The 14,569-nt window shown below is 39.8% G+C and overlaps 1 protein-coding gene across 1 annotated transcript in view; it reads left to right on the top strand.

Moving 5' to 3' along the window:
- Nucleotides 1-5,267, top strand: part of LOC120400098 (protein FAM83B-like) — an 88,839-nt gene extending 83,572 nt beyond the window's left edge. The window contains exon 5 of the mRNA XM_039528463.1: nt 2,496-5,267. Coding sequence (XP_039384397.1) covers nt 2,496-4,890 — 2,395 coding nt within the window. The 3' untranslated portion in view covers nt 4,891-5,267. The remainder of the gene's footprint in view (nt 1-2,495) is intronic.
- Nucleotides 5,268-14,569: the final 9,302 nt, after the last annotated feature.

The raw sequence follows: 14,569 nt of genomic DNA, 5'->3' as shown, positions 1-14,569 counted from the left end.
TTTTAGAAAATTACAGTTTTCATGACCAGGCACTTTGGGGCCTAAATCATCCATGTCTGCTGAAATTAAGCTTCCATTAAAAAAAACGTTTCAAGCATTATGATAGCTAGGACTATCATATTTGAATTTGTCTTCTAAAAATTAGTTAAAACTACAGAACTTTTTAATGTGCAAAAGTACAATATGCTTATTTAATAACTTAATTGAAAATGAATGAGAAATAGAACTGTTTTACATGAGTCATTAAGTTAACTTTTTGATGTAATTCTATTATATTTTCATATTTCTTTCCTAAAAAATACAAAACTAACTGAACAAATAAAATAAAAGAAGTAAGACATTCAAATTAACTCAACAATCCTTATTACTATCATCAGAACCAACAAATTGTAACATATTGCTTAATACCTTCACTTTCAGTTGTCTTTCATTATTTTGACACAAGCAAGAATGGGATCATAAGATAAATGTATATATGTTACAAATGTAATCTACAAAATATAATATCACGGTGTGGCACTTTACTCCTGGGAGAATTCGATGTCAAAAATTAAAAAATTCTGCACACAATATTTTAAAATTCTGCATATTTTATTTGTCAAAATAATGCAATATAATCACTCTGGTTTCAATTATTTCAGTAATTTATTTAAACTACAATACAATGGATGGAGAATGGGAGTGGGGACATTGGAGGAAATCCCCCAACCTCCTTTCCTATTAGTAATGTAGCTAGACTTGATTCTATATTTCTAGTTATTAGTCAACAAATAAATGCAGCCATATGCTCAGTGTTACATCATAGGCAACTGAACAGTAAGTGAGGACTGAGGAATTAACTCACAATTTATATTGGCTACTGACCATCTCCAGAAAGATCAGTAGCAAACAGTTCATGGAGCACATTTTGATAGAAAAATTTTTCAGTCAAAAAATTTAGGCCAGTTCTAATCACTAAAGCACCATAAGCATTTATAAGGTCATAATGTCCTTTACACCACTCTGGTGATGTAAAGGAGCCTTAAACCTTTTCCACCTGTTTTATACTCCTGGGGGAATTCACTAAATAGGCAGGCTGCTACATTGTGCTCTGCCTGAGGGGACAGAGCCTGCCCCATGTGTACTTCCTCAGAAACACTCCGAAGCCCTGCCCCTCCATGCCGAGCGTGCTGCAATAGCGAGTGAGAGGGACAGAGTGTCTCCCTCTCACACATGCACAACTGCCTAGACCCTCCCCCCAGCAGTGATTTACATCTCAACTGGCGGCTCCGTGTGCCTGAACCAACCTGCCTGCAATGCCAGGGAAGGGTGTGTGACCACTCTTTGGGCTTCCCTTTGCTCCCCCGTCAGAAGTCATTTTTTCTGCAGGGAAGTAAAGAAATCTGTGGGGGACATGAATTCTGTGCAAATGCAGTGATGTAGAATTCCCCCAGGAGTAACACTTGTTAATCACAATGGCATTAATGAATCCATGTGACACAACATTTATAGTGGTTTTTTTTTGCATTTTTTGCTGATGTAAAGCTACCTTCTCCATTAATGCTGTGATTGGCACGTCCTTCAAACATTCTGCACACACTACAAGAGAGTTAGATTTCCATTATCAAAGTATTATGTATGTATGTTATGAAGAGATTTCACTACCCAATTCTTGGGGTCTAAATTTATTTAACAATTCCAGTGTACATATTTTTGAGGATTTTTTTAGTGCTTGTCAACACACAATTAGTTTGTGGCAAGCTGGGGTGTGAATTTACCCCATTCTAACTGTCTGCATGGACGCTGCTGAATCACATTAAAAGTTTCTTAATGTGCTTTGATCTAGTCCTCTTTAAAATTAGATTACACTGAAGCACATTAACAATCTACTAATGTATGACAGCAGGGAGCACACAGACAGTTAGGCTAGCTTGGAGTAGATTCACGTCCTAGCTTGCAGCAAAGTAAATGTTTGTGTAGACAAGCTCTTATTTATTCAGAATTGTGGAAAGACTTTTGCATATATTCCTAATTTACTATTTTCATATAATAATACAAATTACTTATGCATACCATGGGCCTAATTTTCAGATGTGGCCTTTGAATTGCAGGGCTAATTTTGCACCTACAAATAATTGTACATACAGTTTTACATACACTATTAATTGCTAGTGAAATTATTTGCACATGTGCACCTATCTACCCAATTTGTGGATGGAAACATTGCAATGTATAGTGTTTGTAAGTACAATTAGATAGTTACAGGCCTAATGCAGCTCCCACTGAAATCAATGGTAAGTCTTCCAGTGAATTCAAATGGAGTTGGGTCAGGCCCTCCATATCTAAGTGCCATGAATCATGCCCACAATTAACTGCATGAATAAGTATTTGTGCATGAAAAATTATGCTTGCTAAATCAGAGACTGAGAGGAGTCGCTCATAATAATGAGGCCTGGTATGATGCATTTGTCCAAAAGTTTTAAAGTATTGCTAATTGTAATTTGTTCTGCTTTCAGCTTTATGTGGTCATTTGAAAAAACCAACCTCAGCATGGTTCAAGTTATCACAGGACAACTGGTTGAATCCTTTGATGAAGAGTTTAGGACACTGTATGCCCGTTCCTCTGTTCCTAGTTCATTTGCCCCAGAATTAGTTAGGGTAAATAGTCACAGGATACTCTGGGAGAATGGCACATGCCAGCATTCACAGTCTTCTTTAGCTTCAGTTTCCAGCCAACGAAACCTTTTTGGTAGGCAAGACAAGATTCACAAACTAGATCCCATTTACTTGAAAACTCGAGGAAGATATGCAATGAATGAAATAGATACATATGGTTTGAGAAATCAGACCTACAACAAACTACCCTTTCATCCAGGTTTTAACATGCAAAATAAAATTCAGCAGAATCAACCCAGTGAACAAAATGGGCATTGGAAGAGACACAGTTATGCTGGGGAAAACCCAGAAAGGACTCCTTACTTTTTGCTACACAGAGCTATTAATCGGGCCAATAATCTATCAAATACTTGGAAGATGCCATCTGATAGTCTTAGTATTGTATCTTCATTAAAGGGAGGCTATACAAACAACTGCAATGCACCCCAACAAAGTTTTGCTGATCGTTTTTCACAACCAAAGATAAATATTGCAGAAAGAAATTCAATTGTACGGAGGTCTTTCAATGGAACAGATAATCATATCCGCCATCTGCAGCAGAGGATGCCAACCCTTGAACACACTACAAAATCATTTCTCCGTAACTGGCGAATTGAGTCATACTTAAATGATCAGTCAGATTCAGCTGCAGATTGCAGTGGATCAGCAGTCGGTGACAGGTATGAGGGCTATGACACAGCGGAAAATATTAAAGCTCATGCCCTTTATTCTCATTCTCGCCTGAGGTCATCATTAGCTTTTAAGCCAACTTTGCCAGAACAGCAGGAAGTAAGCAGCTGTACAAGTTCTTCAAATTCAACTATTGTTGGTTCAGAGGGAAGTGAAACACCTAAAGGGACACCCAATCATATCCCGATTGTGAAAAATGTGACCGACAAAGAATCAGCAGAGGTCAGCACTAACGTCCCACCTGACTCAGATGAACCAAAAAAGTCTGGAATACAGGTTGCAGAAAACAAAAAACCTATTGTATATCCAAATGCCACTCGGGACCCATCTATCTACATGTACACAGCCTTCTATGCAAACAGACCAGCGGAAAATGTGAAGAACCACCAAAATGAAAATATACTAAAAAGGCGAAGTTTCCCTATGTTTGACAACTTCAAGTCCACTTTGGATCATGGTGTCAACAAACAGGCGTCCAGCTATGTGTACAGCACATTGACTAGGCAGAGACTTAAGCGGCCAGAAAATCTAAAGCCCCCAGAGGATACAATAAAAAACTCTAAAAGCTTTCACAGTGTGACCAACCACATAGAACATGAAGATAAAAATATTGAAGAAGAATCAAAGAGCCCCACTACCACAAAGGCCATCTCTGTGGCTGCTCTAGCTGAAGATAGCAAAGAGGAACCTAGCAAAGAATGTACTTTAAAGAAAGAAAATAAGAATTCTCCAAGTTTCCTGAAAAAGGGATCCCAGAAACTGAGGTCATTGCTGAATCTCACACAAGACAAGAAGGAAAACTTGTCTAAAAACAAAGCTCCTGTGTTTTATAGAATGTGCAGCAGTTCTGACACTCTGGCTTCTGATGGTGAAGGCACTCAAAAGCCAAAAATATCTGAGACTAAGGCTGATTCCTCTCCTAGAAAAAAGAGGACCACATCATCCAATTCACAAGGCAGCTTGCATAAAAGTAAAGAGGATGTCACTGTGAGCCCACCAAAGTCTCCCAAGCCACCAAAGTCTCCCAAGCCACCAAAGTCTCCCAAGCCTCCAAAGTCTCCAAAACCTCCATTTGATGAAAGCAGTAAAAAGTGCCCTACTTTATGCCCCCCTGAAAAGTTCTTAGAAACTCTAGGAGATGCATCCACTCCAAGATTTAATACTGAACAGATCCAGTACCAAGAGGTGAAAAAAGCTATAACTAATGCTACCCAGGAAACTGCACCTGTTTCTAGTTCTCCACAAAGAGTAAGCACAATGACATCCCAGCCTGGAAACTCAAAGAACAAAGAGGAGTTATTAAGATCTCGTTTGAGTGAAAGACGTGTTTATAGTCGCTTTGAGCCATTCTTGAAGATGGAAAGCTCTGGTCAGCCAGCAAGAAATACACCCAAGAGCAGTACACACCTCCCAGAAACAAAAAGCAAAACCTTAGAGAATAACTATGCCAGGGGCAATCAGGTGGTTCATTACAACTCGACTGTATACCATCCATCACAGCCAAATGAAAACAAGCTTCGAGGATTTATGCAAAAGTTTGGAAACTTACTGTACAAAAACAAATAACACCTATATAGTCTGAGGACTGCATGAAAAATAGCAAAGGCAGCAGGACTGGAAGTATTTAACTGACTTAGACTGATGGGCAGGCCTGTAAAGTTTACAAGGGTTTCTGCAGGGGTTAGAACTTTGGAATTGATGTATATGTTTTTATGTAATAAACCTAGAGGAGTTATACTTCAGTCATTACACAAGTTCTGTGTCTAAAAGATGTTTTAAATGAGATGTTTATACTGTTTATACTGTAAGATTAATTTGAGATAGATACTTTCCCTCATGCAGAAAGTATGTAATAATATCTTATAAGTGTGAAAAAGAGGGAGGAGGTTTTTTAAACTCCAACTAATATTTTTTTCAAAAACCTGTTGTTTAAAAATAGAATAACACTGGGATACGTGGTCTGCTGTGTCTTTTCAGCATTTATGTACTCTTGAAAGTAATAAAAGCAGACGTTAATTCATTGTATGTTACTTAGCCATTTAAACTAATTTTTGAAAGCCTCTTACAGACTTTACCATATTACTGATTGTCCCCACAGACTATATTGAACTGTGAGGGTAACAAATGGAGAATCTCTCTTATTGTACTGAATATTGTATGTAATTACATATCACCACAAACCTCAAAGTGACCCTCACACCAGGGTGTAGTGTACTTGTTTACAATGTGAAGTGGTTGTAACTGTAGGGTGACATTTTAAAAACTATTGATGCATCAAGATTTATTGAAAGTAGTCTGCAATTGGAGTTAAACCTCAAATGTACAGTTAACTTTTTATCATATATGCCAATATTCCATAATGCATCCTTAGAAACATGTGCTTTCCTGTGTTTTTAAATTTGGAGCATCAAGGAAGAAAATTAGTCTGTGGATTACCATTTCTCAGGCAAGTCTGTATGTTTCCCATACAGTACCTAGCTTTAAATGTTAGCAATTGAATTTCCAATTCTAACTTAAGTAGTCCAGTTAAAAGAAGTTGTAGGCACTTATTTCATTCAAAACTTGAAGTATTTCCAAAGATTAAAGTAATGGAAGCAACAAAAAACCTTTTAGACAGACTGGGTAAAATTCTGGCTCCATTGGCGTCAGTGGTAAAATACCCATTGACATTAGTGGAGCCAAGATTTCACCTATCTTGTTTATAAACTTCTGTTCCTAATTTCTTCCTACTTACTATATGGACCAAAGGACAATGTACAGGAATGCTCTCTGTTCACTTGACCAGCTTGCATTCAAATCATTTTTTTAAAGTATGGAAACATTCACAAACTCTTTTCATTTGAATCAGTCAGTGCTAATTTAAGGATTTCTCAAATTGAGATAATCTGTTTGCAAAATTCGGGTGTTCTGCCAGTGACTTCAATGGACATTGGATCAGGACCCAACCATTTTATTTAACTAAGACATGAGTAATTCCCACTGAAGTCAATAAGAGTTACTAGTATCAAGGAGTAAGATAATCAGGACCCCACTACTGTGCATAGTAAATATAAGAAGAGTATGAGAGAGACAAGGTTGGTGAAGCATATATTTTATTGGACCAACTTCTCTTGGTCATAGAGACAAGTTTTGATCTTCTACAGAGCTCTTCTTTAGATCTGTGAAACCTTGTCTCTCTAATATCCTGGACCAACATGGCTACAACAACATTTCATATGAGAAGAGTATGACACTGACTATTAATATTTAATGTTAATTCATTGACAAACATTTATTTTTAATGTCTATACCTGAACTGTTTGTTGAGATGAGCACGCCAGTGATTTCTGTATGTTATTTCCTTTATTTTAATGGTGTGTGTGGGAGGGGGGATTTTGAATAAGAAATTGTACTTTTGAGGAGAGCAACTCCCATCCAAATAACTTTTTTAAATAGCAACCATATTTTCATGCAGCAATTGTTAATATTATGGAAAAAGTTGTCTTGGCCCTGATTATGATCTCACTTAATTTAGCTTTATCTATATAACTTGGAACAAATGTGGCCCACAGCACCATAGTATCTAAGGGTATGTCTACACTACTAAATTAGGTCAAATTTATAGAAGTCGATTTTTTAGAAATCGATTTTATACAGTCGATTGTGTGTGTCCCCACTTAAGACCATGAAGACCATTAACTCGGCGGAGTATGTCCACAGTACCAAGGCTACCGTCAACTTCCAGAGCGTTGCAGTGTGGGTATCTATCCCACAGTTCCCACAGTCTCCGCCGCCCATTGGAATTCTGGGTTGAGATCCCAATGCCTGATGGGTCAAAAACATTGTCGCGGGTGGTTCTGGGTACATGTCATCAGCTCCCCGCCGCCCAACCTGATGAAATCAACAGCAAACAATCATTTCTTGCCTTTTTTTTCCTGGGTTACCCGTGCAGACGCCATACCACGGCAAGATGGAGCCCGCTCAGCTCACCCTCACCGTACGTCTCCTGGGTGCCGGCAGATATGGGACTGCATTGCTACACAGCAGCAGCTCATTGCCTTTTGGCAGCAGATGGTGCATTAGAATTGGTAGCCATCATCATCGTCTCATTGGATGTTCTTTTAGCTGACCTTGGTGAGGTCGGTCAGAGGCGCCTGGGCAGACGTGAGTGCTCCTTGCAGACCTTGGTGAGGTCTGTCAGGGGCACCTGGACATAAATGGGAGTGGCTCCAGGTCATTCTCTTTTTAAGTTTTGTCTCCCGGAGATTCAGTCGTGCCTGCAGTCGTACTGCACTGTCTACTGCCAGCGTAAGATGTATAAGAGAGATGGAGTGGATCAAAACAAGAAAGAGACCAGATTTGTGTTGTATTCATTTGCTCCCCCCTCCCTCCCTCCGTGAAATCAACAGCCGACAATTGTTTCAGTGAGGTCTGTCAGGAGCACCTTTAAAAGTTTAATGGAGATTCAGTCCTATCTGGAATAGTGGGAGGAGGGATAGCTCTGTGGTTTGAGCATCAGCCTGCTAAACCCAAGGTTTTGAGTTCAATCCTTAAGGGGGCCATTCTGTGTGACAGTTGTGTATGTTTCTCCTTGATGCAAACCCACCCCCTTTGTTTATTTTAATTCCCTGTAAGCCATGTCATCAGTCGACCCTCCCTCAGCACTGCTGCAGGTCCCTGTTATAGCCTCTGTCCTTCATGCCCTTGGAGATTTTTTCAAAAGTTTGGGCATTTCATCTTTTGGAACAGAGTTCTGATAGCACAGATTTGTCTCCCCATATAGCAATCAGAATCCATACCTCCTGTTCAGTCCATGCTGGAGCTCTTTTGCAATTCTGGGACTACATCATGGTCACCTCTGCTGATGAGATCTGCACTCACCTGCAGATTGGCCATGCTGGCCAAACAGGAAATGAGATTCAAAAGTTTGTGGGCCTTTTCCTGTCTACCTGGCCAGTGCATCTGAGTTGAGAGCACTGTCCAGAGCAGTCACAATGGAGCACTCTGGGATAGCTCCCAGAGGCCAATACCGTCAAATTGCATCCACACTACTCCGAATTCGACCCGGCAAGGTTGATTTCAGCGCTAATCTTCTCATCAGGAGGAGTCAGAAATCGATTTTGAGCCCTTTAAGTTGAAAAAAACGGCTTCATCGTGTGGACAGGTGCAGGTTTAAATCGATGTAACACTGCTAAATTCGACCTAAACTCGTAGTGTAAACCAGGGCTAAGTGTTCTACACTCCTGTCACCCCACTGAGTTATTTCTGATTTATACTAACATATAGTGATCCATCCCCTGTCGCCCATTCCCAGCTTCTGGCAAACAGAGGCTAGGGACACAATCTCTTCCCATCCTCGCTAGTAGCCACTGTTGGACCTATCCTCCATGAACCCTGTTACAGTCTTGGCCTTCACAACATCCTCTAGAAAAAGAGTTCCACAGGTTGACTGTGAGTTGTGTGAAGAAATACTTCCTTTTGTTTGTTTTAAATCTGCTGCCTATTAATTTCATTTGGTGACCCCCTAGTTCTTGTGTTATGAGAAGGAGTAAATAACACTTCCTTATTTACTTTTGCCACACCAGTCATGATCATACCCCCTTAGAGGTCTATAAAATCATTCAGTTTGAAACCTAAAGGAGATGTGACCCAAAGATAATAGGCTACCTAGCTGAACTCTGAATTTCCAGATGCTGTTAAGACAGCAGATTGGTCCATGAAATTTGAAAGATAAAGTAAAATGTATAATCAGTGGTTGATGTGAAAGGATCCCCCTCCCACAGCACTTCTCAAAAATTCCAGTGAAGGGATATGCTATTTAATTCTTTAAAAAATTTTTAAAAAGCACGCCTGATTTGTTCATCGGCTACATCAGAAACCTGCTTGTTCCTCCCCACCTATGGCTGTGATAGGAGTCCTTGAACTATAGTGTGCTGCATTTCACCTAGAACCCTCTCCTGGTCCCATTAAAATCACAATGGTTTTTGCCAGTGACTTCTATGATGATCAGGACATTTTCCAAAGAACAGTTTTAAGCAAAATGATATGTAATAACAATAGCTATTATATAGTGGGGATGGTATTTACAGTTAGTGGTGATTTCTTGTGTCTTAATTGTATGTTGGGTCTTTCTCTTTCCCTCTACCAAAAGTTTCCAGTTCTTCTTAGCTGAGATATTGGCAGAAAGTATATGAATTGCTTCACTAATGCATGTTGTTAGTTTGCCTTTTCCATGCTGAACTGGCATAGCTGGAGTGTTCAGTACAGAAAATGCCTCCTCACAACTCTAGGGAACTGCCCAGTGTGGACTCCTGTTACTCTCTAGACCAGTGGTCCCCAACCTTTTCATCTGGCACCGCCAGACGAAGGACCGTGGCAGCGGTCGCAAGCGGCGTCATCCAGAAGCGTCGCTGCCGAAATGCCACCGAATTTCAGCAGCATTTCGGCGGATGCTCGACTGCTGGCCAGGACATGCGCCCGCAGGCACCGCGTTGGGGACCCCTGCTCTAGACAGCAGCATTCTTTATTAACATCACATTTTTTATGATCAGCAAGTTTTCAGGAGGGTGTCCCAATTAAGAGAACTCCACTGGAAAACATACAAGCTGCAGAGCTGCTCATGGCCCTGTAAGGCAGGATCTGTAAGCAATGGAAGCTCATTTATTTGCATTCTCCTGTCCTAGGCAGCTCTCCAGCATACCACCATGGAATGTTCATATTTTTCCTTTTGTGGCTACCATTGCAGCTGCTAAAAATGTCAGGTCTGTGTTTGTGTACATACATATAGTAAATCTTATGAGATATAGTTTGTTACAATTTTTGGAAAATTACTATTTCTTCTATCAAAGACAGATTGTTAAGTCAAGAGAAAGAACATATAAACATTTCCAGTAAAATGCACGTAATAGACATTTGTTTGCTAATTGGTGTTCTCTCTCTGGATGGGTATGGTTGAGAAAATTGCGGGGGCCAATAGACTGCTCACCTGACACTCTTTCTCTACAAGTGGCATACACAGGGTGTAACATAGGCCAGGAAAAAACCTTCCTGTGCGAGTCTCCTATTAAAATACTGACAGGAGACCACTAGCAAAATTTTATTTTATTTACTGATTTAAGTATACACTGGATGTAAAACACCAAATATTTGCATGTGAACATAGTGCATTTAAGTGTCTGTTCTACAATGCCTGTTCTTGCATCATCTAGCAGTTAAAGAGCTCAAAAACCTGATTGTTTTCCACTGATTTTAATGGCCTTTGTATCAAGCTCTTAGAACCTAATTTAGCAAAGCATTTAAGCATGTGCTTATCTTTAAGCACTCAAGTAGTCCTAGCATAAAGTTAAAGTATAAAATTAAGCATGTGCGTAAGTGCTTTCCTTTATCATGTTCTAAAGACTCATAATACTACTTGGGCATCAAATCACATATTCCAATCAATTGTTAATCTAAATATATGGTTTTTTATTTACTTAGAGCAATGTCTGGAATTCACACAGCCAAGCTGTAGCTAGATCTGGATTTTATTGCCCCTTCCAAACCCCATGTAAATGGTAGCTATTGCTTCTGTCTTTTGTAATCTAGATGATGCAAAGGAAATAGACAGGATATTATATACACATATACAAGCCTCCAGAATTGGTATTCTTGATTGCAAAGCAGAAAACAGAATTTAAAAATGTTTTGAAAGCACCAGGGAATTCCATGAAGCTAGATTAATATGCCTGTTTCTAGTCTGGATTTAGTTTTGCACTGATATTCATTATGTAAACTCTGGTTTCTCAGTGGAAATACTTACATTACATTGTAGTTAATGCTATGCATATACTGTATATGTACAAATGCAAACCAAAATTTGTCATGAAATAATTTATTACTTTTATTATTTTTTACCAAATAAAATGCTTCTTTTAAAGCTTCGTTTCTCTGACATCTTTATTTACATTGATTTCATACTACTACTAATATTTCTAGTTTTAAATATCTTCAGCAATTTTTTTAATTTTAAAAAATGTACTGACACAAAACAAGTTAAGCATCGAATGTTGGTAATGAAAGCTCTAACCCTGCAATTTAGTGCATGCTATCCCTTCATGGAGCCTCACTGATTTCCATGGGGCCTCATACAGAATCAGCAGTCTACCCTTGGACTGGGAATTGGAGGATGAAAACTTAAATAATTTCCCTGCAGAATATCAATAGTAAAATAGAGGTAGCAATAAAGGAGATAATAAGGTTACAAGGATCGGGTCAATTATGTCAACTTTCTGTGCTTAATTTCAATGTCTTATATCACTCTGCTTCTACATGCATCTCCAGATTTGTTTCCTTTCATATTACCTCTGCTTTGTTAATGATAATTGATATCCTCTTTTCTTTCTTCTAACACACAGCCACCTCAGGTCCTATTCCATGATGCCCCTTTCAAAATCTATTTGCCTAGCATCTAACCTCTCCCCATTTAAATGCTTCCTAAAAACTCACTTTTATCAGATTACTTACAAGAAGTGTCTTCACACACTCCTCTGTGCATAAGCATAGACTTCCAACTTAATGTCTCATGAGGAATGGATTTTCAATATCCAAATATGTGCTAGGTGCTTTAGAGAAATAAGTAGGGAAAAGACGACCTAAAGAGCTTACAGTCTACATTTAAACTTAATAAGTTTAAGGGAAGGATAGCTCAGTGGTTTGAGCATTGGCCTGCTTAAACCCAGGGCTGTGAGCTCAATCCTTGAGGAGGCCATCTGGGGCAAAAAATCAGTACTTGGTCCTGCTAGTGAAGGCAGGGGGCTGGAGTCAACCTTTCAAGGTCCCTTCCAGTTCTAGGAGATATCTCCATTTTTTATAAAAAGAAAATGAACAAAAAGAGAGGAAAGAAAAAGAGAGGACGAGTTATAGAAATAAGATCAGGTGATTATTTGGTTATGGGGTGTGTGTGTGCACATGTTCAGATAGACATATACATAAAATCACACAGTGGCCTCATATACAGCAATATAAATAAAAGAGCATAAAGATTTAACCTACTAAGCAAGATGTGCTCATGCTGTAACTGAGTAACCACCTGATGTCAGGATTACACTCCTGGGTCCCACTTCTTCCCTTTCCCCTCTTTGTTTATTTCCTTCACGTGTGTCAAATCTAAACTTAGACTGTAAGTTCTTCAGGGCGGGGGACTGTTTTCAACTTCTTTCTCTAAAGTGCCTAGCATGTATGTGGGAGCTCAAAAATTAGTATAAATAATAAACCCTATTAAAGTCTCAACTGACTTGACAAACAAGCCTTGCCTGTATAACTAAACAAAATCAAGATTTAATTTATGATATAAATTATAGATTTGTTTGAGACTAAGCAATGAGATACTATTCATCAGCAAAAAGTGTAAAGTGTCATTTTTTGATTCAGTATGTACTGTTAAAAAAATAATACATAGGATGAAATCTGCTATAAAAGTGCTTAGATCTCAGAACTCTGCATAGGTGAATACACATTATTACCTCCACTTGACAAATTGGAGAAACTGAGGCACGGAGGTCTTGTGTCACTCATCCAAGATTTCATAGTGAGCTGATAGTAAAGCTGAGGATATAACTAAGGTCTCCTGACTCCTGTCCTCAGGCCCCTGCCAGTGGCCTGAACCTTCAAATTTTAAAATGTCAAAGATTACCAGTGATATGGGTTGCCTAAGTTTTTGACTGGCTGAGCTGGAGCCAAATTTTCAGAAATTGCTGACCACTTGCCCTCTGAAAATCAAGCCCCATTAAGGAGACTCAAAATGGATCCATACAAAATCACTTGTCCATTTTGAAAATAGGCCTCTGTATAGGTATATAACAGTGTTTCTATACAAGTCTCAAAAAATCACTGACAGTTACCACACTGTGTATTTGAAATACCCACTATTTTCCATTCTAAGTGTAGAGCTATCATTGTGGTAACTGCCTATACATGTTGAATGTTCAATAGCAATATAGGGGTAATCTTTGTTATTTTTATACAGCAGTCTCTGCCAAGCCCATCAGGAACAGCTACTGTCTTCATTAATCATTCTTCATTGTGCTTGCCCAAGGTCAGAACATCTCACTATCTGACCATGGGTCAGTTTTCAACTGGGGTAATTCAGGGTGTTTCCACTCAGGCCAATGGAACTAGTGATTTACACCAGTGGAGGATCCAGCCCATAGATGGTAATTTTGGTCTGTCATACTGTTGGTGTCACTAGGCATAAATCTAGGTAACTCGGGAGGATGGCTTTGGGCCTATGTGACCCAAAGTACCTTTATGTAAAGTGCTTTTGTTAGCCTTACTAAACTTTTGTAACCTTTTGTGTTATGTGCTAATTACTGGCAGTGGCAAGGTTGCTTGATACTAGATGTAGCCAATACTAAATAAGATAGGCGGAAAGCAGGTGCTGTAATTAAAGTTATATGCATGAGAACGTAGCCCCCACGGTGGGAAAGTACAGATAACTGATCACAGAAGAGTTGCTAACGAGCTAAGGTGGTTTTTTTGCCAAGTATGACTTAACTGCTTCATGTGATTGCTATTGCAAAGTGTATTTGCTGCATGGGAATGAAAGGTGGGGGGAGAGGAGGAGTGTGGGGGTGATGGGAATGCTTAGCTGAAGTTATGTATAAAGAGAGAGAGCTGTTTGTATCTGTGTGCAGGATTTGAGAATGCTTTTCTCCCTGGCACCTTTCTTTGGGCTTAAATAAACCTGGTTTTGCTTCTCCACCCTGGTGTGATAATTAGTGCGACGCACACCGGGCAACGAACCCTGCTGTTGCTCCGCCTCGGGCTCTTTGAGCCGGCAACAGTTTTGGCGTCCCTGGGTGGGCTCGAGGCAAAATTGTGCCTTGCCCGGACTCCTCCAATGGCCGGTGGACGATGGTCACAGCCAAAGCCCAGCGCGCACCGGTGCCTTTACCGGGGGCCTCGGCAGAGACGCGTCAGGCTGACCTTGGAGGACACAACGGTGCAACGCGCTCAGATAGTGGAGAAGCAGCTGCGGGCGACGGTGAGGAACCGGTCCTGTGGATAAGGTAGGAACAGTCCAGTGCTGTTAACCTTTTGTTTGCCTGTTAAGACCTGGGGACGCCCAGTGTCTTCCCATAGGTATGGGGCAGGAACAGAGTACAGGAAGGGTATGGTGTACACCCTTAGAATGCATTCTGATGAATTGGAAGGTATTTGGTTTGGATCCATTGACTAAAAGTAAACTGAAAAGGTTCTGTACAGTAGACTGGCCTCAGTATCAGCTAGA

This window comes from Mauremys reevesii, linkage group 3 (genome assembly GCF_016161935.1).
Source record: "Mauremys reevesii isolate NIE-2019 linkage group 3, ASM1616193v1, whole genome shotgun sequence".
Lineage (NCBI taxonomy): Eukaryota > Metazoa > Chordata > Testudines > Geoemydidae > Mauremys > Mauremys reevesii.
The sequence above is the reverse complement of the archived record's forward strand: the minus strand, read 5'-3'. Positions and strand labels throughout refer to the sequence as shown.